Source organism: Balaenoptera borealis (assembly GCF_965194805.1).
Source record: "Balaenoptera borealis genome assembly, chromosome: 12".
NCBI lineage: Eukaryota > Metazoa > Chordata > Mammalia > Artiodactyla > Balaenopteridae > Balaenoptera > Balaenoptera borealis.
In genome coordinates this window covers 103,694,388-103,721,642 of record NC_138869.1, presented here as the reverse complement: position 1 = coordinate 103,721,642, position 27,255 = coordinate 103,694,388, and the positions used below count along the sequence as shown (strand labels likewise).

General features: G+C 37.0%; 1 protein-coding gene across 3 annotated transcripts in view; it reads right to left on the bottom strand.

Annotated features, from left to right (window-relative positions):
• Positions 1–27,255, bottom strand: part of BLOC1S5 (biogenesis of lysosomal organelles complex 1 subunit 5) — a 79,151-nt gene that overhangs the window by 31,010 nt on the left and 20,886 nt on the right. The window contains exons 3-5 of one of the 3 annotated variants that reach the window (XM_082347779.1): positions 26,780–26,909; positions 19,752–19,810; positions 5,283–9,633 (exon numbers count right to left, since the gene is read on the bottom strand). In XM_082347779.1, coding sequence (XP_082203905.1) covers positions 9,439–9,633; positions 19,752–19,810; positions 26,780–26,909 — 384 coding nt within the window. In that variant the 3' untranslated portion in view covers positions 5,283–9,438. Of the gene's footprint in view, positions 1–5,282; positions 9,634–12,265; positions 15,822–19,751; positions 19,811–26,779; positions 26,910–27,255 lie in introns of those variants that run through there. The other 2 variants (XM_082347781.1, XM_082347780.1) reach the window with 2 other exon arrangements.

Below are 27,255 nucleotides of genomic sequence, written 5' to 3'. Positions count from 1 at the left end.
TTGGTGGGAAAAAGGTACCCTGACAACTAGCTCTTTAATTCCTACTATTATTTTCCACCAATTGCCATATTTTTGTCTCTAAACATTAATTTAGAAGTTATAAAACTATAATTTGGAGGAAAGAACCAAGGGTTTTTTCCAAATCCATTTAAAAACATTATGGGGAATGCTCTGTTTCTTGACTTGATTTTGGCTACACAAGATGTAACCTAATGAATTGTGTACTATTCTACACTTCAATATAAAGTCCAAAGCCTCACCAGGGGGTTTTACTGTACTTTTACTGCTAATAATACCTTCACATCAATAATATAATTTAAAAATCTATATGTATGAAACATGAAGAAAGTTAGGAAAAAATACAATTCTCAAAAGTACTCTTAACCCTCCAGGGATACTATATATATGCTTTCTTAAATTTTGACATTTTTGCTCAGGATATAACTCAAATTCATTATTTCTTACACATCTTTGTTCATTGATGGTATGCACCCATCTACACAAAACTGCTTAGATAGTGGGGAAAAAAAAAAAATCTGTTATCACAGTGACACCTGCTGGTTTTTAGCTACAAATTTTAGATCCCGAGTAAAAAACAAATTCTTTAGCGTCAACATTTTTCTTAGTAAAATTAAATATTGTTTCCATCTTAATAAATTATTTATTTGATATATAATTAATTTTAAAACAAATTTATTCAATATACAATGGACCGCATAAGGTTTGTGTGTGTGTGTATGATCACAACCTCACTGTAATTTTATCAACTATTTTTCTAAAAAAGATACATCTCCAAAAAAGCTGCTTAAGCATTTCAGAGTACATGAAATTAAAAAAAAAAAAAAAAGATTTAACTTATGGCCTTCTATTCAGATTCTCTACAAATTCTGTTTTAAGGGACTCATTATAGTAGCCTTAAAAATATTTACAAAATTGTCTCTTTGAAGAATTGTAATTTAAAAAATATGGACGATTTCATAAGTCAAGAATTTGATCTAGAATTCTTTTCTTGTGATGAGAACTTTAAGATCCGCTCTTAGTACTTTTCAAATATACAATACAGTATTGTTAACTACAGTCACCATGCTGTACATTACATCCCTAGAACTTATAACTGAAATTTTGTATCCTTTGACCCCCCCCAACCCATTTTACCCACCCCCTACTCCTGCCGCTGGCAATCACCAATCTGTTCTTTGTTTCTATGAGGTTTTTGTTTGTTTTAGGTTCTAAATAGAAGTGAGTTCATTTAGCATTTCTCTTTCTCTGATTTCACTTAGCATAATGCCTTCAAGGTCCGTCCATGTTGTTGGAAGTGGCAGGGTTTCCTTCTTTCTCATGGCTGAGTAATATTCCATTGTGTGTGTATATATACACACGTCACATCTTCTTTATCCATTCATCCACTGATGGACACTTAGGTTGTTTCCATGTCTTGGCTATTGTAAATAATGCTGCAATGAACATGGGGGTGCAGATGATCTCTTCCAGATAGTGATTGTTTCTTTCGGATATATACTCAGAAGTGAAACTGCTTGATCATATGGCAGTTATAGTTTTAATTTTTTTGAGGAACCTCCATGATGTTTTCCATAGTGGCTACACCAATACAATCCCACCAACAGTGTATGAGGGTTCCTTTTTCTCTACATCCTCACCAGTACTTGCTATCTCTTTTCTTTTTGATGACAGTCATCCCAACAGGGGTGAGGTGATATCTCATCATGGTTTTGATTTGCATTTCCCTGATGATTAGTGATGTTGAGCATGTTTCATGTACCTGTTGGCCATGTGTTTACCTCCCTTGGAAGTGTCTATTCAGTTATACAAGTTCTTTATATTTTTGGATATTAACCCCTTATCACATATATAATTTGCAAATATTTTCTTCCACTCTGTAGGTTACCTTTTCATTTTGTTGATGTTTCCTTTGCTGTGCAGAAGCATTTTATTTGCTATAGTCCCACTTGTTTATTTTTGCTTTTGTTGCCTTTGCTTTCGGTTTCATATCCAAAAAATCACTGCTAAGACAAATGTCAAGGAGCTCACCCCCTATGTTTTCTTCTACTAGTTTTATGGTGTAAGATGGAGGTGTTGTTTCAACCTTTCCATGTGGCTGTCCACTTTTCCCAACACCATTTATTATAGAAACTGTCCTTTCCCCACTATATATTCTTAGCTCCTCTGTCATAAATTAACTGACCATATACATATGAGTTTATTTCTGGGCTCTGTTCCATTGGTCTATGTGTCTGTTTTTATGCCAATACCATACTGTTTAGATTACTGTAGCTTAGTAATATAGTTTGAAATCAGGAAGCACCTCCAGCTTTGTTCTTCTTTCTCAAGATTGCTTTGGCTATTTGGGCTCTTTTGCAGTTCCAAACTTCAGGATTGCTTATTTCCGTGAAAAATGCCATTGAAATTTTGATAGGGATTTCACTAAATCTGTAGATTGCTTTGGGTAGTATGAACATGTTAACAATATTAATCCTTCCAATCCATGAGCATGAAATATCTTCCATTTATTTGTTTCTTTAATATCTTTCATCAATATCTTGTAGTTTTTGGTGTACAAATCTTTCACCTCTTTAAATTTATTTCTAGGTATTTTACTCTTTTTGATGCAATTGTAAATGGGATTGTTTTCTTAATTTCTCTTTTCAGTCGTTCATTGTTAGTGAATAGAAACACAGCAGGTCCTTGTATATTGATTTTGAATCCTGCAAGTTTACTGAATTTATTAGTTGTAAGTTTTTTCGGTGGAGTCTATGATAAACAATATCATAGAAGTAAAACTCTATTTGCAGATGACACTGACTTCTCTTATAGTCAAAAGTTTCATTCATAAATAATACCTCTATGGAGACTGGAAGTGTTCAGATTGAAAGCCTATGTGTGACAGAAGCAAAAAAGAGAATTCACAATGTACATTGGAGGCATTTGTGATTCCTCCAGATTTTCATGAAACCTTGGGTTTAATACCACAAATCTACTTCTATCTACATACTCATAATAGAGACCTGGGAGGTTTTCACAAACTATATACAACAACGTCCTAAAAAGAAAAAAAAAAAAAAAAGAAATCCAAAATGAAATATTCAGATAAGAGTTACACAGGTTCAAAATGAGACTGCTATACTCTTATTTGCTTTTATTAGCTCACGAATAGCAAAAAGAATCCAATAGAGGTAATGGAAACAATCAAATTAGCTCACAGATAATAATAAGAAAACACAAAATAGAAAATATTGAATATTAGGCACAATGATTGAAAGTAAAGGTATCATCCTTTATACTAGAATATGGACAAGGTCTTTTGGGAGGGAAATTTGAATATAATAAAATCAACATATACCCAACATACCTTTCTGTACAGAGAAATCTCCACTAGCTACTGAACACCAAAAATGCTAGAAAAAAATTTTAACTGTATTTATTTTTACTTTATTATTTTTTTCTTATTGGAGTATAACTGCTTTACAATGTTCTGTTAGTTAACTGTATTTTTTATTCATGGCCAAGTTTATCGCAAATTAATGAAAACAACTGAAGGCAGAATGGGAAAAAGTGAAATTCTATAGGATAATTTGGCTCTGGAACTGATAACTGTCCTAGGTCCCCATCCCTGTGGCCTAGAAGAACCCCAGTTTTAAGGACCCGTGCCTGCACGGGGGCAGGAATCATGGCCTGGGACTGTGTTAGTCTGCTTGGGCCACCATAACAAAATACCACAGATGGGGTAGCTTACACAGAAGAAATTTATCTTCTCACAGTTCTGGAGGTAAGAAGTCCAAGATCAAGGTGCTGGAAAATTCTATCCTGTTGAAGCCTCTCCTCCTGGTTTGCCAATGGCCACCTTTTCTGCTGTGACCATATGATCTTTTCTGTGTGCACGTGGAGAAAGGGTGCTCTGCTGTCTCTTCCTCTACTTATAAGGACACCGGTGCTATCATATCAGGGCCCCACCTTTCTGACCCCATTCAACCTTAATTATTGAGTTAAACCTCCTCATAGCCCTTGTCTCCAAATACAGTCACACTGGGGGTTAGGACTTCAACGTATGAATTTTGGGGGACACAATTCAGCTCACAACAGGGACTGAGCTGGACTGCAGTACAATTGGTGAATCCCCAAAGGGCACCACTCTCAGTGAGTGAACTACGAAAACACCTAAAGTTTCTCTTCTTTATTCCAAGTAGAGCTGTGAAGGATGAAAAAAATCTCTAGGAATGTCTTATCACAGTCTGACACTGGCATACATTTGAGGAAGAAATTCATACTGCCTGTGAGTAAGTGTCTGTGAGCACACACACACTGAGTGACAGGGAGGGAGTGGCAGGAAACTCAAGGTGAAAACTGACTTTGAAGTGGTCCAGGGTTAGAGGGCCATAAGAAACAAAATGGAGGTGCTAGGAAAAAAACCCAAAAACCAAAAAACACAAAACATACCAAAAATTTCCGAAAATAAAGTTCAGAGGAATGTAAACTCACAATGAAAATTCACTGATCACATCAGAAAACAAGTCACCACAAACTTGTTTCAGACAAAACAACAAACAACTAACTGTAGATTCAGATTCACAAAAAAGGAGAAAAATACAGAAATCATCATATGCAGAATGCAAAATAAGTACAAGAACATTTAATATGTTCAAAGAAAAGAAAAAGAGGGAATAATGGAACTATCCCAAATGACCAAGGAAGTTTGAAAAAGAACCAAACAACACTTTTGGAAATGAAAAAAATATACCCATAATTAAAAACTTGACAGGTTAAATAGGTTAAAGACAGTGACAAGACAGAATTAGTGGACTGGACAACAGATTTAAACAAATCATCCAGAATTCAACACATAGAGACAATGAGATAGAAAATACGAAACGGAGATAAAGCAATATGGAGAACAGAGTGAGATGGGAACACTTAAGTCTAATTTGATCTCCTAAAGGAGAGAACCCAAAGAATGTAAAGGTACAATATTCAAAGAGGTAAAAGTTGAGAATTTCTCATAATTCATGAAAGGCACTCATTCTCAGATTCAAGAAGCTCAGTGAATCTGAATAGATTAATGAAAAGAAATTCACAGTAGACATGTTGTAGTATAATGACATTTGATTGTAGAATGCCAAAGATAAAGAACTTAAACATAACCTGAAAGAGAAGACAGATTATCTACAAAGGAGTACTGATCAGACTGACAAGTGTCATTTCAGAAGCAACACTGGACGTAAGATGACAGTGGAACAATATCTTTAAATACTGAGAGAAAATACTGTCTATATAGAATTGTATACCCAGATAACTTTCAAGGATAATAAGCAAATACTGACTGTAAAAAATAACTATTTTTGGAGTTAAACTGAGATAAAACTAAAATTCTAGACACTTATAAGTTAACGGGAAGCAATCACTTTGTTCAGAAGTCTACTGTTCAAATAAGAGTAAAGACATAAACTTTAGATTCTGTTAACTATGCAAACTAAATTTCATGGTAAGCACTAAAAAGATAAAAATTGAGTTTTACCTTTCAAACTAGTAGAGGAAAATTAATTGTAAAACAAAACAAAACAAAACTCAGTGTGGAAAAAGAAAAGGAAAAAACCCCAAAGGCAGTGAGGAAACAAAATGGTGGGACAAAAAGCACAGTAAGATGGTACAGCAAGTCCCCTACACGTGAACAAGTTCCGTTCTGAGAGCGCATTTGTAAGTCCAATTTGTTTGTAAGTCCGACAAAGTTAGTCTAGGTACTCAATTAACACAATCGGCTATATAGTACTGTACTGTAATAGGTTTACAATACTTTTCACACAAATAATACATAAAAAACAAACACAAAAAATAAAGAAAACATTTTTAATCTCACAGTACGGTACCTTGAAAAGTACAGTAGTACAGTACAACAGCTGGGATACCGGGGCTGGCATCGAGTGAACAGGAAAGAAGAGTTACCGACTGCAGGAGGGAGAGGAGGTGGGAGATGGTAGAGCTGAAGGATCGTCAGCAACAGGAGACGGAGGGCAAGCTGCAATTTCACTCACACCTGATGTTGATGGCACAGGTTCTGGTTCCTTGCTGGATTCAATTCTACCTACCCTCTTGTAAAAACGATCCAGTGATGTCCGGGTAGGAGCTCTTTTTTTTTGTCGTCACAGATGACACGGTAGCACTGGATCACATTCTGAATGGCTGCTGCAACCCTCGTGTACCGTTCTACGTTCGGGTCCTGTGCTCAAAAACTAACAGTGCCTCCTCAAATAAAGACAATCCCGTTGTCATTTCCTGTGTCGTGAATCTCTTCTGTTCTTCAGTTACTTCTTCTTCCTCTTGTCTCTCTTCGTCCTTTCTCTGGGCCTCCAATTCTGTCAGGTCTTTATTAGTAAGCTCCTCGTGCTGCACAGCAAGGTGTTCAATGCATGAAAGACACGTGAACTAGCTTATGTGATTGGACAGGCGAATGCAGGTTCACATCTTTGAAAATTCGCAACTTGAAGGTTCATATGTAGCGGACTTACTGTATAAATAAATCCTATTATATTAGTTATTTCAACAAATGTAAATGGATTAAAGTCTCCAGTTAAAAGATAATTAGATAGAAAGAAAAAATAATCTAGTTACAGTTTTTAAGGGGCACGTGAAAACATGATATAAAGGTCCAACAGAAGAATAAAGAAATATATACCCTACAAATTATTAACCAGCTGGTGTGGCCTGTATAAATCTCTCTTTTAGAAATACAGATTCTAAAGCAATATAAACTGATACAAAAACATTACTAGAAATAGAGGCTGTGACTACAAATATAAGATTCAATTCTAAACTTGGAAGATAAACAATTCTAAACTTGTATGTACCTAATAACAAAGCTTCAAAATATATGAAATAAAAACTGACAGAATTACAGGGAGAAATCAGAAAATCCACTAGAGTAGGAAATTTTAACACACCTCAGAATCTGGAAGATCAAGTAGAAGAAAAAAACAACAGTAAAACAGAGACAATTTAACCAACACAATTAACAAGTTTGGTCTAATGAACACCCAACAGTTGGAAAATACACATACTTTTAAGCACTAACACAACATTTACAAAAACTTAGCATATTTTAGGTCAGATGGCAAATCTCAACAAATTTTAACATCTCAAGTCTTATATGAATCTATTCTTGGACCACAATCCAATGAAAGCAGAAATCAATAATAAGAATAGAACTTAAAAATCTACACGTTAGGAAATGGAAAAAAAAATCCACATATATAAGTCAAAAAAGAAATCATGATGAAAAATAAAAAATACTTAGAATTTAAAGACAAATATTTCTATAGCACTTTAAGTTGACAAACATTATTTCGTTTGATCATTAGAAACTAATCCTGTGAGGCACACAGAATCCATATTCTCTCTGCTTGACAGCACAACAGCAGAAATGTTGTATATTACGTAACGACTAAAGCTTTTTATATATAAATAAAATACATATCAAAAGTGATTTTAAAACTGGGAAATGTAAGTGAAAGTGTTCACTACTAAAAATATTAAAGGGAAAGAAAAGCAACCCTCTCTTTTAGAAGCTATACTGAACAGCTAAGAAAGTCACAAAGAAAGAATTTAGTATCAACGTTTAAAGCTCAAAAAGTCCATTAAATCATTTTGGTTTAAGAAGTCTCTTAGATCCTTCTATAGTATATACAAACTCATATGGTAAAGTATTTATTATTCATATGAGATGAACAAACACTGTCAGAAATCTTTGCACAAGTTGAGGAACCATTCCTGCTCACACACAGTCCTGACCTCCTGGTTCCAGCATCTGTTCAATGGTGCATTGGCAATTAATGGCTCTCCCAAAACTGCCTATGGTACAAAAGGAATTTTCATTTAAGGTTCCCCTCCCTTTTCATGTGTGGGATATTTTGGGAAGTATGTTTTCTTTTTCCATCCACTGAAAGAGAATTAAGAAAATTCCAACATGCCTGAATGTCAGCAAGTGCTCTTTTTCGTTCAGGTACCAGAGGATGATGGATGAACCTGTCAAGCCTACAGTAGCGGACAGAGGGAGTTGGCAGAAGTTCAGTGTTACTGAAAGAAATCTCAAATACTTATTTCATCTCCTCTATTAACTTTAATCACATTTTCAACATGCAGCCAAGAATGAAGCTTTGACAGCAAGCCATAAATTTACACAAGCAAGCATTGTCACTTTTCTGCAGTAGCAACACTGAGATAACACAAGAGTTGAGTATTTTCTTTCTTGTGCCTTTCTTTACTGAAGAGCAATAAAAAAAAAGACCTGAAAGATTTATCCATACCTCAAATTCATTTGCCATAAATCTCTTAAAATTATTGCATTTAATTCTGCTTGGTTTATGACAAATAAACAATCAACTTAGTTCCTCAATTAGATTGTTAAATGCAGATTTTTAAAGATCACAGTGATGACAGAACTGGTATATGTTTCGTCTTAATACACCTGCTTATGAGAACAGACATTAAACACTAAAAAGGATTTACATTTAACATGGATCACTTGCCATGTGGGCAAATACTTCTGGTTTACTCAGAGCCAGAATCTTTATATGGTTCCAGAGGGACGCCTTGGCAGATTTTGCTGATTACTCATTAAACAGTTGAAACATGTATAGACATTATTTATCTTACAGAGCTTACCCACAGCAAAACACATGTAAAAATGAGGTAAATCTGTGGGCAAGATTATGGTTCTTGGAAAGGTTAAAAGTCAACTCTATTTTTGGTAAGCTTTTCCTTGTGAGCACATTTTAAAAGCTGAAAATATGAAGTGCTGGACGGCCACAAACTTAACAAGCATGTCTTGTCATCCAGTGAAACACGGCATTACGCTGCCACGCAGAATCTGCAACTTCTCCCAACAGGCCATTCAGAGACCAACGTGGCTCTCTTTGAAGAGCAGAGACAAAGTTTTGACTCTCTCCAGTGTGGTCTCCGCTCCCAGGACAGTTGTTTCTCAGGGCATGACTCACGGAGTAACACCGCACACATTCCTCCAAGAGCCAGGGAGGCTCCGACAGGCAGCCGCCGAATCGGCCTTCTGAGCCACAATAATAAAGTGACATTAACCCTGCGTAAGAATGAATTAAATCACTTTTCTAAGAAGTCTGTATTTACAGTTCTCCGAGTTAATCAATGGAAACTAAGACCAATCCTCATTAACAAAGCGCATGTTTATACCATTTTCCTCCTACGTCTCCCCATTTATAGATATAGGCAGATACAGGACTCAAAACTGGGAAGACGTGGCATTCTTCTTCTAGGAAACAGCTAAGACTCCGGTAGCAGTTTCTTTTTTCTGCAGAAGAGTGCCACTGAATACACTGCTAATACACTTGAGGCAGAGGCTAAGCGGTTTGGTGGGAGCGGTTTCTGAGGGGAAGTTAATGTTTTCTCATCAGTTTGTCACTCTTATGGTTCAAGTTCTCCGAAGGCTGGACATTTTGCCAGGCCCTTCTCCATCTCGGCGTATTGTTCTTTAAGCCTCTCCATGGCTTTTCTGTGCTCTTCGTCCACTTCAGCCTGTTTGTTGTGTTGTTCTTTCATGAAATCCTCCCACTGCATTATATGCTGTTTCTCACTAGCTATTAAATGGTCATTATGCATCTGAGAAAAGAAAATTTGACAGTCATGGGACATTTTGCAGACAATTATTTTTCTATGCAGAGAGACAAAAATAACTACCTCTTGATATTTGCTCACTACAGTCTAACAATCGGCTTGTAAGTCACAATGACAAAACCCCTTTCTAGTTTTAATGTCCAACAAGAACATGACATATTAGAAACATCTAAGGCTCCTCTTACTATGCCCAAACATGGGCATTCACATTTCTGAAATTTCAAAAATGTCTAGTATTTTAAATGACAGAATCAAACATAATCCAGGTAAATTTTCATACCTCTATTTCTCCTCAAATTCCATTTAATCGCATATAATTTAAAAATTAAGTTTAAAGAATACATGCCAAAAGAATTGTTACTTTAAGAAATTAAAATGCATGTCTCACATAAAATATTTTTTGGACACATTAAAAGAATCACAGATTATTAATCAATGGAAGAGAATTTAAGAACCCTCTCTTGGTTCAGTTCCAAAACTTAAAGCAAATAAACAGCAAAAGCATCTGTGTCGAATATCTAAGTTCATCTTGAGATGTCCCTTAATATTTCTATATGAGGACAAATTTTTTCTTTTGAGTAACACAACAATAAAGATGAAACAATATATAAATTAAAAGGCATAAATTTAATATAATTTAAATTATTATCTTTGAATATGTATTGGGTTGGCCAAAAAGTTCGTTCGGATTTTCCCGTAACATCTTACAGAAAAACCTGAATGAACCTTTTGGCCAACCCACAAAGAGCTAAATACAAAAAGAAAGTATAAAAAAAACTTTATATCTCTGCCTCAGTATTCTACATATGTGTCTAGAAGTTTTGCCACAGACTAAGTCCTGTTAAAAAAAAAACAAGCACTGTGACAGATGCAAACTATCAAAACCTACAAAGCACCAAAAGGCTTACCAATCCCACAGCTCTAATGAAAACAGGAGGACACCTGGTTACTCAGAATACTGGTAACTCAGATGCTGAGAGAGCTATCAGGAAAAAGATGGAAGCCGTGTTTTCCTGCCACCCATAATGCCGCCCATTATCTTCTCTCTCATCTGGGCCATGATGAGAAGCAAGGTGGAGAAGCCATGGTGCTCTAAGTATCTATGAAAGGTGTATTTCTGCTAGTTGTTTTGTATATCTTATCTACTTCTGAGGTTACAGGATTCTCATTTTACAGATGAAGAAATTAAGGCTTAAGAACACTAAATTTACTTCTCCATGGTCACTGAGCTACTACACTGTAGACTCAAACTCAGGACTTGCTGACACCCAAACCTATGGCTTTTCTGTCATGAAGTGCAAATCAGATCTTTCCAGGGAAGTTTTACATAGATGGCTAAAGGTCTTCTGCAAGACAAAAAAAAAAAAAAAAAAAAAAAAAACTATTGCAAGAGTTTTTTCTGCCAATCTGATCTAAAGTTCCTCAGCACCAAGGCGAGAGGTTAGAAGTGAATCTGAAGTTTCAGTTACAGTGAAACATTCCCCTAAAATATGTCCCGCAGACCCATGTGATCTGAGCAGGCAGTACAGTGGTGGGGAGAGAGGGTTAGGATGGGGTTTGCTGATCCAGTAAGTTTGGGAAACAGGTTAAACAAAATTCAAGACATTTCTTCTTAACCTTTCAGCCTCATGGACTGTAATTCTTCAAAAGATGAATAAAACATGAAGAGTTCATTAAATTCTTTTCATGGAACTTTTACAAAACTATTACATTTTAAGAGAAAAGTCATAGAGAAGAAAAATGCAAATAAATTTCATCAAAATGATACCTTGCTTTGGCTGAAAATTAATTTCTAGTAAGTACAGAGGACACTAACCCTGCATGCTCAGAAGCTGGTAACAGATTAGTCTTTTCTTTTTAACTGAAGCACTGTCATTAGCTCGGCTGACCCTGTGATCTGGGCCATGAGGCAACAGCCCAGGTTCTCCTTCCCACCAGGCAGCATGCTGCCATACAGCTCAACAGAGGAAAATGAAGATTTGGGAAGTGGATAAACCTGGCTTCAAATTCTGGTTCACCTGTTACCAGTTGCAGGACTCCGGCCACGTTAAATTTTCTATAATTTGAAAATGAGGAAAAGAGTATTTACATTCATAAATAAATCTGTATCATGTCAGGTTCCTAGCTCAGTGACTACAGTGCCTGATAGAAGGCACGCATTATTATACAGACATGAGCAATGCATCTAGAAGGCAGATCAAACCACTTTTTAATCCTCTTCAATTTAGGGTTTTAAATCTTTAATTTTAATAATCTGATTTTAGCAATAGATTTTTATAATTCAAACAATACAAGGCAACTCAAATAAAAGTAATAGTTCTCCCCTCCCAGTCCCATACTCAATTCAATCTTCCTGGATGATTCCACTATTTACCACTTGGCTGTGAGAGAAGACTTTAATTAAGACATTGCCGAAGACCAGTATCTCCATTTTGCAGCTTCAGAATATTATTACCAAAAGACATACACATCCAAGCAGCTTTTCCAGATGACCTATCACTTCTTGGCCTCCTAGTGCAGGTGAAGAGAAGCTGAATACTGACAATTCCCTAACCGAGCTGAAAATCTAGTCTTGCTTTCATGTCAAGAAGTTTTGCAGACTTGTGGTTGCCAAGGGGGATAGCGGAGGGAATGATTGGGAGTGTGGGATTAACAGATGCAAACGTGTGTGTGTGTGTGTGTGTGTGTGTGTGCACGCGCATGCATGTGTGTGTTGGATAAACACCAAGGTCCTGTATAGCACAGGGAACTATATTCAATATGCTGTGAAACCACAGTGGAAAAGAATATGGAAAAGAAGATATATATATGTATAACTGAATCACTTTGCTTAAGCAGAAATTAAACACAACATTGTAAATCAACTATACCTCAATAAAATTAAAAGAAAAAGGTCTGGAAGTCACTCTTACCTATCCTTTCTTAGTCTCCCACCTTTAATAACAATAACTGCTTTGCAATCTTGCATTCCCCACAACAATCAGTAAAGAAAAAAAGGGAGGGGTAGCTTGTGTATTCCTGTACTGACAACACTGTAATCTTTACCTATAAACAAAAGTCAGCTACCAGGTAATAACATCTACCTGAAACTTAGTTGAGAACTTCATGGTAAGAACTTTAAGTGGTCAAAAAAAAAAAACGCACACACACACGCACACACACACACACACACACCAGCCCAAAATGACAACATAACACAAAGTCCATTTAAAAATACTGCAGTATTCATGAAAAACTCTTCTGATTCTGAATTTATTTGCCCTACCTTACACACAATTCTAACCAGGTTAGTTAACTGTTTTCCAAAACTATACCATATTAAAAGTCAAATTAAAGAAAATGCTGATAAATGAGATAGAAAGAAATGATAGGCATCAGCCTTACAAAAAAGAAGACAGATACAGAAACTTAGAAACAGACAGTATCTGAGGGCATTTGAAATAGAGAAACATTTTTTTCTCTCTAATTCCCTGAGGACACCACCATTTTCACCATAGCGTAAAATTTTACATTCTCAGTAATTCCTAATTCATAAAGAAAATTAACTTGTAACATTTAATAAACTTTTTATAAAAACCAGAAAAGTGTGGAATATACTGTTAAAGATTTCCATCCAAAATAGTTAAAGTGATAAAAGTACTATGCTTCAAGATAAAAATCTCAGCTTTGTGGCTGACCTGGCTATACGCAATGATTCGTGTTCTAAGACTTCTAGACACGTGAGGTTTTACTGTATATAACAGCAGAAAAATCCCGAGTTAGCTGTATTTCACATATCACCACCCAGGAGCAAGTTAAAAACTATTCTAAGCCAACAGGAGTGAAGGTTACCTCAGGGCATATCTATTCAAAATGTCAGGAAATGCAGTCTGGGCAGCGGTAACCTCACCAGAACAGAACAACAAGGAGCTGAACTGCTCCTTGATCTGAAGCAGCAAAGACGCCACCTCCTCATGAACCGAGCCCATCCTAAGGGCAGCACGCCTCCAGTTCACGCAGAGCAAGTTATAAACGCCAAAGATTTAGCTAACATGCCAATGAGTCTGTTTACAACTAAAAAGAACTCTCAGAAATAAGGAACAATCTTTTATAGACAGTGAGCTAACTGCAGACCGTCATCGCCTGTGCACAGTAATTCGGCTTTCACGTTTAATATAGGGGGCTTCTACGTCAGATTTAGTCTGAAAGAAGGACTCCTCTACAGTTGAAATGCGTTTGAAAAATAATGATCATATCTAACTATTCGTTATGTGCAACAGATTCACACAAGACTAACAGAAGGAACACAACATAGTAATGGAACTACTTACCATTTAAAACTTAAAATTACCTGTAATAGGTAATTACGGTTAGCAGTTAAATTTCTAGCAGCTACCAAAAGAGTACATACTAAATTATACGTTTAAAACTTGATGTTCATGGTGGTGGCAGTAATTAGGGTCTTTGGTGAGCAATTTGCAAAAATCTATCAAAATAGAAAGTATAAATACTTAAGGCTCAGTAATTCCTCTTATATTAGCATTTCCCCTTAATTTTTATTAAAGTATCACAGATCTTAGAAACAAATTCAAATACAAGGATATAAAGGGACAGTCCCCCCCCCCCAACATACACATACAAATCCTTTCCCTTGTTTCCTTTTTCCTAGTATTATTACTAGTTTGATGGGTACACTCACGCTTTTTCCTTTGTTCATACAAACCTATTTACTTAATTACAACAAAATGTAGTCATACGACACATGATAGTCTGCAGCTTTCTTTTTTCAATAACGATACAATACGTACTAATGGCATACCAACAGCACGAGGGTGGCAGAGCTCTGCCCTGGGTACAAGCAACAAGGGGGTGCACTGTCTGAACAGAATTTAAACCAATGACACACACAACTGAAAGACTGGTTTTTATTATCACCAGGTGCTGGCAATACTGAGTAATGTCAGTGATAAAATACTCTTAACCCCCAAATCCTTCTTTGGTCTGAGTTCTAAACAATTATTGAGGTTACTGTTGAAGTTTAGTAATATATAAGTTTCAAATTAACACACTTTCATTGTTTATCCTTTAATAAACCTTGAAGTTAATTTAAAGGACTTCCAGTTACAGAGCCAGTCCTGAACAAAGTGAGTCAGCTACACACGTTCATTTCCAAAAGTAAATTCCTAACAGTTCAGAACCATGTCAGCTTTCTTTAGATGCTCAGCCCCTCTAATCCCTGAATTACTAAATGTCCTTGCATTTAAAAAATGATCCAGGACTTCCCCAGTGGCACAGTGGTTAAGAGTCCCCCTGCCAATGCAGGCGACACAGGTTCAATCCCTGGTCTGGGAAGATCCCACATGCCAAGGAGCAACCAAGCTCGCGAGCCACAACTACTGAGCCCACACGCCGCAACTACTGAAGCCAGCGGGCCTAGAGCTCGGCTCCGCGACAAGAAGAAGCGACCACAATGAGAAGCCCACGCACTGCAACGAAGAGTAGCCCCCGCTCACCGCAACTAGAGAAAGCCCATGCGCAGCAATGACGACACAACACAGTCAAAAAATAAATAAAATTTAAAAAAATAAAATAAAATAAAAAATGATCCAGCGGAGCAACTGCAGAAATAAAACCTGAATTAGTTCAAATCTATCATTCTACGTTACTTTTTTTTTTTTTACTTAAATTTGTATGTTTCACTTTGTAGTTAAAATTTTTATACTGTGGGCACACTGGGAGCCACTAAAATGGTTTCCAAAGAAATAAAGATAGTATTACAATTTCTAGAATTCATTGTGAAATGTGACTTTTATGAATTTCTTCCAGACTTATTCTTATGTTTAATACTTTCCCAAACGACATATCTGTGTATTTTATCACAATAAAAATAATTCAAATCGAGTTCCAGAGGGTTCTTCCTAAATGAAATCAATTGCATACTCAAAGAAGTGGATACATTTGTTTTCCCAAGATAAAAAAGAAAATGCTAACTTTAAAAGAAAATAAAGAGAAAGTTTATTAATGAGCTATAACTGTGTACCAAAAATAATTAGCTGTAATGGTTTTTGTCTCTTTCTACAACAGAGAAAGAAATAGTAATAATAACCCAGCTTACTTATGTCCCATTGGAGGTACATCTGAAGAGAAGTCAATCCTGAAGGCAAACTGTGTCTAGCACCAGGTCTGTAAATGAACTCATGGATACATAATAAAAACACATTTTTGCACGCATTAATCTAAGTCGGTAATTCTCAGCGGGGGGTGATTTTGAGGCTCCTGTCCCCCAGGTTTTTGGTTATCACAACCCAGTTGGGGGGGGGGTGATACTGGCATCTAGTGGGCCGAGGCCAAGGATGCTGCTAATAAACACCCTACAGCACGCAGGGCAGACTCCACAGCGAGGATCTACCGGCTCCAAATATCAGCAGTGCAGAGGCTGAAAACCCCTGGTCTAAGGGAAAACTCTGAATAAAGCAACTAATGTCTAAAAGGTTCTCTGGAACATCTGTCAGCAATACGTGTGCCTTTAATTTTACATATGCCTTACACAGATAAATGAAAAAGTATTTACTTCAATAAGAAGTATCAGAATAACAACTGCCAGTAATTATTTTAAATATTTAGAATATTATGTACAGTCATCCCGTGGTATCCGTGGGGTTTTTGGTTCCAGGACCACCCCCCCCACTATGGATACCAAAATCCACGGATGCTCAAGTCCCTTATAAAAATGGTGCAGTATTTGCATATAACCTGTACATCCTCCCATATACTTTAAATCATCTCTAGATTACTTATAATACCTAATACATATAAATGCTATATAAATACAGTGTAAGTGCTATAGAAACAGCTGCCAGCATGTGGCAAATTCAAGTTTTGCTTTTTGGAACTTTCTGAAATTTAAAAAATATACATTTTAAATATTTTGGTTGAATCCACGGATGCAGAACCAGCGGATGCAGAGGGCCGATTGTACTGATCCATTACCCTGCATTTTCAAACTCTATCAAGAAAAAATGTATAAACCATGCTATCTCATTGCTCTCATAAAAAAAAAATCATACAGAGGGAAAACTGAATTTAATAAATATCTGTGGACAAGATGAATCAAAGGATTCATGTTTACTTTATTATTATCTCTAGTCTGGTTGAAAAGAACTTCAATAGCTGATGCCTGTGCGTGAACCTAAGTTTAAACCAGTGAGATACTAATCAGCTCATCATCTGCCTTTGACAGCTTATTTAAGTCAGTGAAGTTTATAAGCCAATTGTATTTTCATTTCACTACTCTTATTGCTAGTGCCCAATATGCAACTTGTATTAGTTACCAGTTTTTAAGACATATGTCAAATAACTGGGGAATGTGCATTTATTGTTCTTCTGAATGTACTTTTAGATATCAATTGTGGGAAATGTGATTTGGATGAATGACGCTTATCATAACTTACTTCCCACAGAATTCCACAAATTGTCTTGACATAAAAGAATGATTAATGGCAATAGTCTATTTTATTCCATTACTACTCCCATCTTTCTTTGTTCTGAGAGCCATTCAAATATACAAAATGTAGCCAACAGAATAACCGAGGCAACAATTAACATTAGATTGTAAAACGCAGCTAGAGGTCAATTTTGCTTTGTACATATTTGCTAGATGAGAAATTAAACTTTACCTCTTTGTCTTACATATATGTAGTCTGAAACCTCTGCCACACGAAGTTTTGGCAAAATCAGATATGGCAGTTAAAAAAAAAAAAAAGACCTTAAAGATCCGTATTTCAAATGTTCTGCTAACTAGATAAGCACTAATAAAAGAAATAAAGACTACATTTCAATATATTCTAAAATACTGATTTTTAATGTGTATTCCATAAAAAAAATAGTTCAATAACATTCTCTGAGATAGTACCTATAAGAAATATATTTAAGACCAAAATACCCCAAGGGCTTTATTATTTCTTGAGGCCTTTTTTTTTTTAAACCAAGGGACAGTATCTTTCAATTTAGAAAATCAAGTGCTTCACCAACCCTACAGACCACAGCAGGGCTCTTATCCAGAGTGACTGCCTGCATCTTAAACAAACGATCGAGGTGGTGGGGAAAAAAAGCCACCTGACATTTGGAAAGTAAAGCTATTTCACATAAATTATATAACACAATATATCAGGTAAGTAGAACATCAATCTATCAGGTAAGTAGAACAAGTATTTGCTTTGAAGCTCAAGGACTTGTCCAAGGGCATACAGTTAGCTAATAAAGGCAAGTACCAGAAACAGAAGACATCAGGTATTTTTTACCCAATCTGGTAATTTTCCTACTTACATACAGTTAATACACCAAACATGAAAAAAGTTCAAAGTGACAAGAGGAACCATCTATCCCAATTATAATTTAATGTTAGGTTAGTTCTGCTTAAGAATGACAGGGATTGCCATTTTATCAGAATCATAACTGCCCTGAGAATGTCTTAGAAATAAAGACCAATATCATGTGAGTGCATATTCACGTAAAAACACCCCTTTTCTCATTTTTATTTTGAAAGCCAAGAGAACTGCATAAGTTACAGCCAGTAACAGCCAGCACAGCCAGTGTTCTATCAGAAAAAGTCTTTCTGATTCTCAAACACAGGAATGTTCCTGGTGCTTCCACAACAAATTGCTTAACATTGAATGCTTGATTCTCTACACTCCTCTCTGGAAACATCCATCTAGACAGTCTACGTACCAGCTCCGTGAGACCACTGACTTCTCCCATCTTTTGCCTTTGCTTCCACTATATCCCTTATCCTACAGTATCTTTCTTCCCATCTTCTATCACTTGAATTCCCACTCACTGATCAAGGTTGGGCTCGGATGCCACTATCTTCCTAGTAAATTACACTTCTTGCCAAGATCGTGCAAAGTTCTTTGTAACTATCACAGCCCTTACTTTATCCTACATTATATTAGCGTTAGTGGTTTGGGACTCCTAGACTTTTAGCTCCTATATGTATGAACTGCCTTAAACTTAAATTAAAATCTTTCACCCCCAGTGGCACCTAGCCAAGCAGAGACTAAAAAAATATCTGCTGTCCAGCTGGGCATGGCGCACTGAAGCCCCCCATGGCTGTCCCCACCGTGCTCTCCGGACACTGTGCAAGCACTGCACCCCGACACCAACTTCCCTGCCCACGGCTCTGCCCTGCCACGTTATCAGTGTTCTCGCAACAGCCCTGCTTCCCAACCTGGCCTGCTGGGATCCTGTTCCTCTCGGGCAGCCTTCCCACCTGGCTTAACTGTCTCTTCAGTAAGGCTTGATTCATCAAATTGTTGAATTTTTAAATTTATATCAACATTAAGAGTTGAGCAAAGGGTGGAGAAATTTAAACTCGGGCAAGGTTCGTATTTTTTTTTTACAGTGCCAGATCAGTACCATTATTATGGATAAACCACACATTCAGGAAAAATGGAAATAGTAACACTTGTTGACATAAACACGCAAAAAGGCATTATTTTCAGAGTGACTCAGCATTTCTTAACAAGTGTACCCCCACTAGTTTAGAACAATAAAGTTATAAAAATACTTTATGAAAACTGTAAGTTAAAACACCAAATTATTACAGGAACTTAAATTCTTGTGCTGTTTTTCCACATCTGAATTTGGTTGAGATATAATTCAAATAAGCAAAGCACTACCCAGCAAGTGATTCACACACTCGTCTGACTGTTCATTAAAGAACCCATCCACAGGCATGAATGCCTCCTTTTCTAGAAGAAATACACATAATATACTCAAGGCCTCAGGCCTGAAGATTTATATTTCCAATCTGGTGGGTATTTTTTGTTCCATGTAAAAGTCCTATTCTTTCCCCTCTAAGAGACAAATACCACTTTCAGGGAAAAGTTGAAAAGGAGAAAAAGAGGTCTGCAACTTGAATTATAAAAATACAGATCGTGCAATTATGTGACCACACCTCCTCAACACATCTTCAATGAATTAGCCATTTTTTTATCTTTTAAAATCACTGCATAAGAGAAAACAAATTCAGAGAATTTTTTAAAATCAAAAGCAACTGCTAATAATATGATGATAATAAAAGCCCTGGAGTTACAGCCTCCATTATCCAAATGGTCCACTTTTACCTTTTTTCGCTCCTGTTCCCTCTGTTGGAGTCTACAGACCGAGTCAGTAGCTGCTTGCACTGAAATAAAACAGAGTGGGTTTTCAATCAGCAGCCCTTGTTCAAGGAGAAACTTACCTGGATTAAAACAAAAACAAAAACAAAAAACAACACTTGGACTGTTTTAGATCTCAAGAAACTATGCAAAAAAAGCTGGTATTATTTTGGTCATGGTAGGGTGGCTAAAAGGGGGAAAAAAAGTATTCAAGATGTCATAATGAGAACCACTCTCATTTGTGAGCTTTGAGCTGCAAGCCAAGGGCATTTAGCACTAATTCCAATGATAAGTTGTCATCAAGGACCTCAGAATTCTCTAAAAAGATATAAAACACCTGATAAATGTATCATTCCATTCTGATGGATGGAGACTTTACAGAGTCTCTCTGATTGATTAACTTCCCCTGCCTCTTCCTCACTGGTACCCCTGCTCTCTTGCAGGCAGGACTTGATACCCAGAATGCTTCAACGACTTTCTACTATTCTTCTCACCTCTTCTAATTCATCCTGGCTGCCACTGCCAGATTCAGGTTTCTCTGGACTGCTTTCTTTTGAGTCATTTCCCTTTTTAATGACTTAAAACTGCTAGTAATAACTATTGTAGTTATTTGCTGAGTATTACTATGTGCCAAGAACTGTGCTAAGTACTTTCCATGTGTTACTCCTCTTAATTCCACTTTCCTACTAGGTGAGGATCACTATCCCATTTTACAGATTTTTGTCATCTGTAAAAAACTTAGGCATAACGCAGTGAAATGTCACTCAAGGAGGTAATACGACTAACAGGCACAGAAAGCAGGACTTAAAATCAGACCCCTGACCCTAAGACTTGGCTCTTACCTTCAGGGCTCTACCTCCTCTTATAATTTCAACAATGAAACTGGTTTTAATCCATCAGTCGTGCAAACCTCTTCCTTTACCGGATCCATTTTATTTCTGTACACAAACGTTTTCACTTACTTCGCTGGTTGGTGTGCGGGCTAAGAGTCAGCCTTCCTCAGTCAAACCTCGAGTTGAACTTTAATTACATGTGTGACTGACCTTGGGCTTGTTTGCTTGCTCGTTCATTCAGCTATTTGTCAGGTATTTATTGAGCATTTGCTATGTGCCAGGTGCTACTGTTGCTGCTCCTAATCTCTCAGAACCTTAGTTCCTCATTTGTAAAATGAACATAACAACTAATAAGAGGACTTCAGAATGGACATGAGAAAAGGATGAGATAATGCAGTAGACAGTATGCTTAAAAATAATTGAAAGATTAATAATAAAAGCCACTCAGAGCAGTTCTTCACACATGGTAAGCAATCAAGAAATGTTACTGTTGCTATTATTCTATGCACTGTCCTCTCCCTACTGCAAGTGCTTTCCTTATTCCTTTCCTCTAATTAAAATGTTTACATGTTTCAAAAGCCCAGTTCAAGGTTTAGTGCCTTCATAAAGCCCTCCAGTTGAATCCTTTCCCTACAAGGATTTTCTCTTATTTGAAATTATTTTACCTGGTATGTGTATATCCTACCACTTTACCTTGCATTTGCTTAAACAATTTTACCCAGTTGTTTCACAATTACGCCTTTCTACCCCACTCAACCCGGCCCTAAGTTCAAAGTTCCATACAGGGCAGGGGCTGTGACTTCTCTTTCAGAAAAATGTTAGGCCCCTCCCTGAGAGAGTATGGCAAAGAGGAGGATTCAGCTTTTAAAAAGTCATGTTTTTATCAGTAACCATTCATTTTAGTCACATCAAAGATAATACTTTAGTACTAAAAATTAAGGTTCCCAATCATTGTTTGTTCTAATAGAAAAGTTGAAAACACAACAAAATAGGAGCTGATTAGCTCTGCCTTCTTTCTGTGGTATATTAATATTACATCATCTCTCCCGAGTGGTGGTTCTATCATTTCCTGTATTTCTTTTTTTCTTGGCTCTGAACATAACTTCTAAAAAATCCATTTTGTGGTCTTTGGGTGCTTCATCATTTTCACATCATTCTGGGCTTAATCTAAAAGAAGAGTTACAGGACTATGACATTTATATTTTGTCATTTGTTATATACTTTAAAAATTTAATTAGAACACATTGGACAAAGGCACACTTTAGTTCCTTATCAGGATTATCTTTGTACTTAGAATATCCATTTTTAGAAATTTCAGTCCCTGAAATTTTTCATTCTTTATCCACATGATAAAAAAGGTTTGCTTTCTGAATTTAATGAAATCTGCTCTTCTAAAATCTAAGAAAATCACCTAACTACCCTTTCTTCCCCTTTCTTCACAAGTAGAGACCCCAAGAGGAAAAGGGCCATTTATCTAAACCTTCCTATCACTTCTACACCACATATTGGTCATTCCTGATTCAGTAGGAAGCCATTTCCCCTGCTGTCTCAGTGTTTCAGGAGACTATACTGACTTTAAGGAGTTAAGAATTCATCAAATTATTTTCTCTAAACCAAAAGACTACTTGAGGAGATTAGCACCACACACAGTAATTGTTACATACAACAGCTAACACTGTCCCTATGTCCTCACATAAAACAGAAACAAATTCATTCTGTCACAGTGCATATGTGTAAACCGCAAATACACACCTAAGAAAGCAGCTCTGGTTTGGTATTCGGAGCAGATGTTGGCTGAATTCTCATTCATTCATTTCAATGAACAACTAGTGTGTACAGACGGAAAAGATGTCCCAGAACCAAGCCTTAGGGGACCCCAATGTCAGAAGTCAAGGAGAGAAGTGGAAACTAACAAAGCAGACTGAGGAGGAGGGGCCTGTGCTGTAGGAGAAAATCCCGGAGAAAAGGTGGACTTTCCTTATGACCTTTCCCGCAGAAGCGTCATTCTGAAGTTGAAAGAGCTTGAGCTCTGGCGGCAGAAGGACTAAGTCTGCATGGCGGTTCCTCCAACTATTAGGGAGAACCATGGATGTTAAAACACTTTCAGTTTCCGCAACTATAAATGTATTGGGAAGAGGGTGATAAATATTTACTTTACACAGTTAACATAGTCAATGAGGAAAATACAGGTAAAAAATCTAACTACAAGTGCTATTAAAAATTAGTATTTTAAGTCATAATGAGTTCTTAAAATTTTCTAGCTAGAGGCAGAGTGAAGCAAAAATCAGACAAACTTAGTCCCCTAAGTACCTTATAAAATAAATCAACAGTTTTTTAAAAAGGTAAAAAAAAAAATCCATCATTTACTGAACAACGAGGAATTATATAATTATACTTAAACTTTGAAAAGTGATGGTCAAGGACTTCCCTGGTGGCGCAGTGGTTGGGAATCTGCCTGCCAATGCAGGGGACACGGGTTCCAGCCCTGATCTGGGAAGATTCCACATGCCGTGGAGCAACTAAGCTCGCGCACCACAACTACTGAGCCTGTGCTCTAGAGCCTGTGAGCCACAACTACTGAGCCTGCGAGCCACAACTACTGAAGCCCCATGCACCTACAGCCCATGCTCCACAACAAGAAGCCACCGCAATGAGAAGGCCGTGCACCACAATGAAGAGTAGCCCCCGCTCGCCGCACCTAGAGAAAGCCCGCACGCAGCAACGATGACCCAATGCAGCCAAAAATAAAAAAATAAACAAATTTATTAAAAAAAAGAAAAAAAAGTGGTGGCCAAGAATCGGAACACAGAGTCTGTAAAGAACTGAGACTCCTCACCTCACCATAACCACTCCAACCCCCCAAAAATGAGAAAAAGAAAATGGACTGGGACTTCCCTGGTGGTCCAGTGGTAAAGAATCCGCCTTCCAATGCAGGGGATGTAGGTTCGATCCCTGGTTAGGGAACTAAGATCCCACATGCCACAGGGCAGCTAAGCCTGCTCGCCGCAACTACTGAGCCCGCGTGCTCTGGAGCCCATGTGTCACAACTAGAGAGCATGTGCACCACAACTACTGAGCCTGCATGCCACAACTAAGACCCAATGCAGCCAAATAAAATATCAACAATTTAAAAAGAAAGAAAATGGATTGACAAAATTCTTATAACTTTAATATGCTTTAATTTGTAGAGAAACAGATGAGGGGGGTAGGGAGAATGGAATACAATATGGGAAAGACAGATAAGACAGACAAAGCATCCATTCTGAAAGAAAATCTAATAAAATTCTGCACAGGTACTTTGTAACACAAAATAACAATATGAATTTATTAAAAGAGATCAAACATGAAAAACGAGATTGCAGAGCTAAGGAGACAAACTATAACATCATTACAAATCTAAAAATAAATCAAAAAATGGAAAGAAATTGAATAGTCTAAGACCAAATAAACAATTGGCAACATTATTACTGCAGAGCCCAAAGCAAATACTATAAACCCTCATTTGTAAACAAAGTTAAAATTCACAAATGAGAGGTTGGGGAGTAGAGGCAAGAGGGAAGGTAAGAAGTCCTGGCCCCTCCATCTCACACCGACTAATTAATGCAGAAACAATAACACAGCTCTAACTTCTGTACCTTTTTTATAATTATTTTTCTTTGAATGATCTTTTAGTAACTACTATCTTCTATAATAAATACTTATTTTAAGGTATTTCCTTAAATTTTACTTGAGATTTTGTTCTCATAAATTCAAATAAAATTTAAAATTATTACCTTAACTTAAAAATTGTCTGATCCCATTCTTGTCAAAAGTTCTCTCTCCCCCTCATAACTTCCCATCTATTCATTCAGCTACCGCCCCTCCATCCATCCTTCTATTTGGATATATACAAAGATGTCGGGAATGATAATCACCAAAGTTGAAAAGCAATGGTTATCTTTAGGCAATTGAAGTGATTTCTTGCTTCTTTTTCTTTCTTATTTTCTTCTGTATTTCTACTTTCTTATTACTTAGACATATATCCTTTTGTTTAAATAATGAAAAATAAAGTCACTGCTCTTAAAACTTAGTTAATTTGAATGAGGAATAACCTAAAGGCTTTCTGTCCTTCTTACCCTCTAAAATCAAGGGCTGGGTCCTCAATACTAAGCAAGATCTTGAGACAACAAACTTGGTGAAGCTTACGAGTCTATGAAATAAATAATAAGTAGAACACAGACACTAACCAGTGTCTTCAGGATGAGAAAAACATACTTTACGGGTCACTCTTATGTACCCTCCTAGAGCTCTCACTTACTTTCTGTGTTTTTTAAGGAACCACAGGTGAGTTTTGGTTCTGAAGCCTCTGCTCATCCAATGCTAAGACACTCAGCTAGGATTCTGTAACTGTCTCCATACAAACAATCCAAGACGTCCCCCCCTTAATGCTCCACAGTTGCTCAGTTTCGTGCGCAACAATCGACCAATAGCTTAAGATCCACACCACCGAGTTCTAAAATTCTCAGCCGACCACACTCCCAGCTCAGCCCTCAAACATGCAGAGAAGAGATAAAGGAGACAGACCTACTAACAGGCACAAAACAAAACTCAACTGTCACTAACCTTGTAAAGTATTAGTTAGATCAGAGTATACTGCCTAGATAAACTCACTTATAAGCAAGCCAGCGCCATGGCTCAAAATGTAAAGTTTTTAAACATGAAATCCTGCAGGAACAACAGCTGGGCCCAGGCCAATTTTTAAAATTGCACTGGCTCTACAAGCAGATAATTATCTCCATTATCCCCGTGAGGCTCATGATAATAGCTACAAGGAAATACTTAGGCTGGAGCTTACTGAGGAAGCCATTCCTGCTTCTAGCAGCAGAATTAACTCCAAAGCCACCACATGTCTCTAATGCGAACAATAAGGTAGTCCTCAGAGGTTAAAACTTTCATTATTACTTCACATTCTGTGTGCTTTATTTCTTTCTTTTAGGAGAATACATTTACAGTCTGGATTCCCTGTTACCTGTAAAACTTTTCTATTTCATTGTGAAGACTATACTTTTAGCATGAGGCCTCACGTCAGAAATAGCTTTGGCCCAAGAACGAAACAAGTCAAAATAACCATTCAGTTTTCTTTTTCTTACTAAGTTTTATCCAATATATTTTTATATACTCAAAGTGTGTACAAGGAAAGTTATAAGCACATCTCAAAAGTAAACATAAGCATTCTCATCAATAATAATTTGAGTTTTACTTTTACTGTGATGTCTGGAAAGCTTGTCAAGGTTAAGGAAGTGATGGTATGAACGAAGCAAGGGTGTGTTTGCAGTTACCGTGCAAAAAGCCTGAAGTCAATTTTAGACTCTTTGCTCTTCTGCTCAAAGAAACCAAATGTGATTGTGGGAGGTCTGTCCTCTCCAAGCTCCTCTGAGCGTCAGAGGACCCAGGCTAACCTGGACTTGCACACATACTCTTACCTAACTCAGCCATTAACCAAGCCCCCCTGCTACCTTCCCTCACAGGCCATTACATTACTCTCCAGTTTGCTTTCTGTTTTCTCCCCAGAAAGATACTGTTTCATTTTGCCCTCCATCGCTATCTACCAGCATCACCTGTCCTTGGACAAACTGAACAGTGTCAACATGGATCCCAGAAGCCCGGAGTTTCTGATACACCTCTAATTTTAAACTCAGTTACTAATAAAACTCTTTTTATTTTATAGTTTAATAAATACCCTTTTAAGCAAACATCTCTCCATGTTAAAATATTTTGCTTAATGAAAAAAGTGATAAAACACAAACATTTTTGACAGTTTTTTTTTTTTTTTTAGTTAAAAACTCTAGTATCCTGTTTGAAAAAGAAGCTTCATTTCATATCCTAATTACTGGCCATCAAACTTTTTCTTATGAATAAGTTTTTTTTTTTAAGGTAAAAAATGTTTCGATTGTCTTACATCCTAGAAGGATTATCTTGTGCACCCATCTTGCTTTGGAGATGAATGCTTTTAGCATCAAGGGCAACACACACTAACTGCTAGATAAGCACTTTATCTGTGACTTCCCTCTCCTGGCTCCCGCTTAAGAATTCTCTCTCCATCTCCCAGCAAATACTCAAGGACATCCATTTCGGCAGAGCATGCATCTGAAATAAAGCAATATAAAAAAATCTCTGGCTTACATCTCTGGAGAACTTGGGTTAAGTTGTCTTGCATCGTTTCCCTACACGTGGGAAGAGTATGCTCATTTGTTTCATGGATCATGTTCTTCAAGTTTTCAAGAACTCGCATTTCTCGAAGACCACGTTTTTCCTATTAAAAGAAAGTAAACGGCTAGTACATATTATGCCTTAAATCTTAGTAATTACTTTCTGGGATTTCCACCCAGGTTTTGGTTATGTTATTACTTACTACTGAAATGTACACAGCCTCCTTCTAATTATTTGGCAATAAATGAGGTCACAACCTGGAGGCATTTTTTTAAATTATGAAATGCTTCAAAAGTTGCAATGTAGGGCTTCCCTGGTGGCGCAGTGGTTGAGAGTCTGCCTGCCAATGCAGGGGACACGGGTTCGAGCCCTGGTCTGGGAAGATCCCACATGCCGCGGAGCAACTAGGCCCGTGAGCCACAATTACTGAGCCTGCGCGTCTGGAGCCT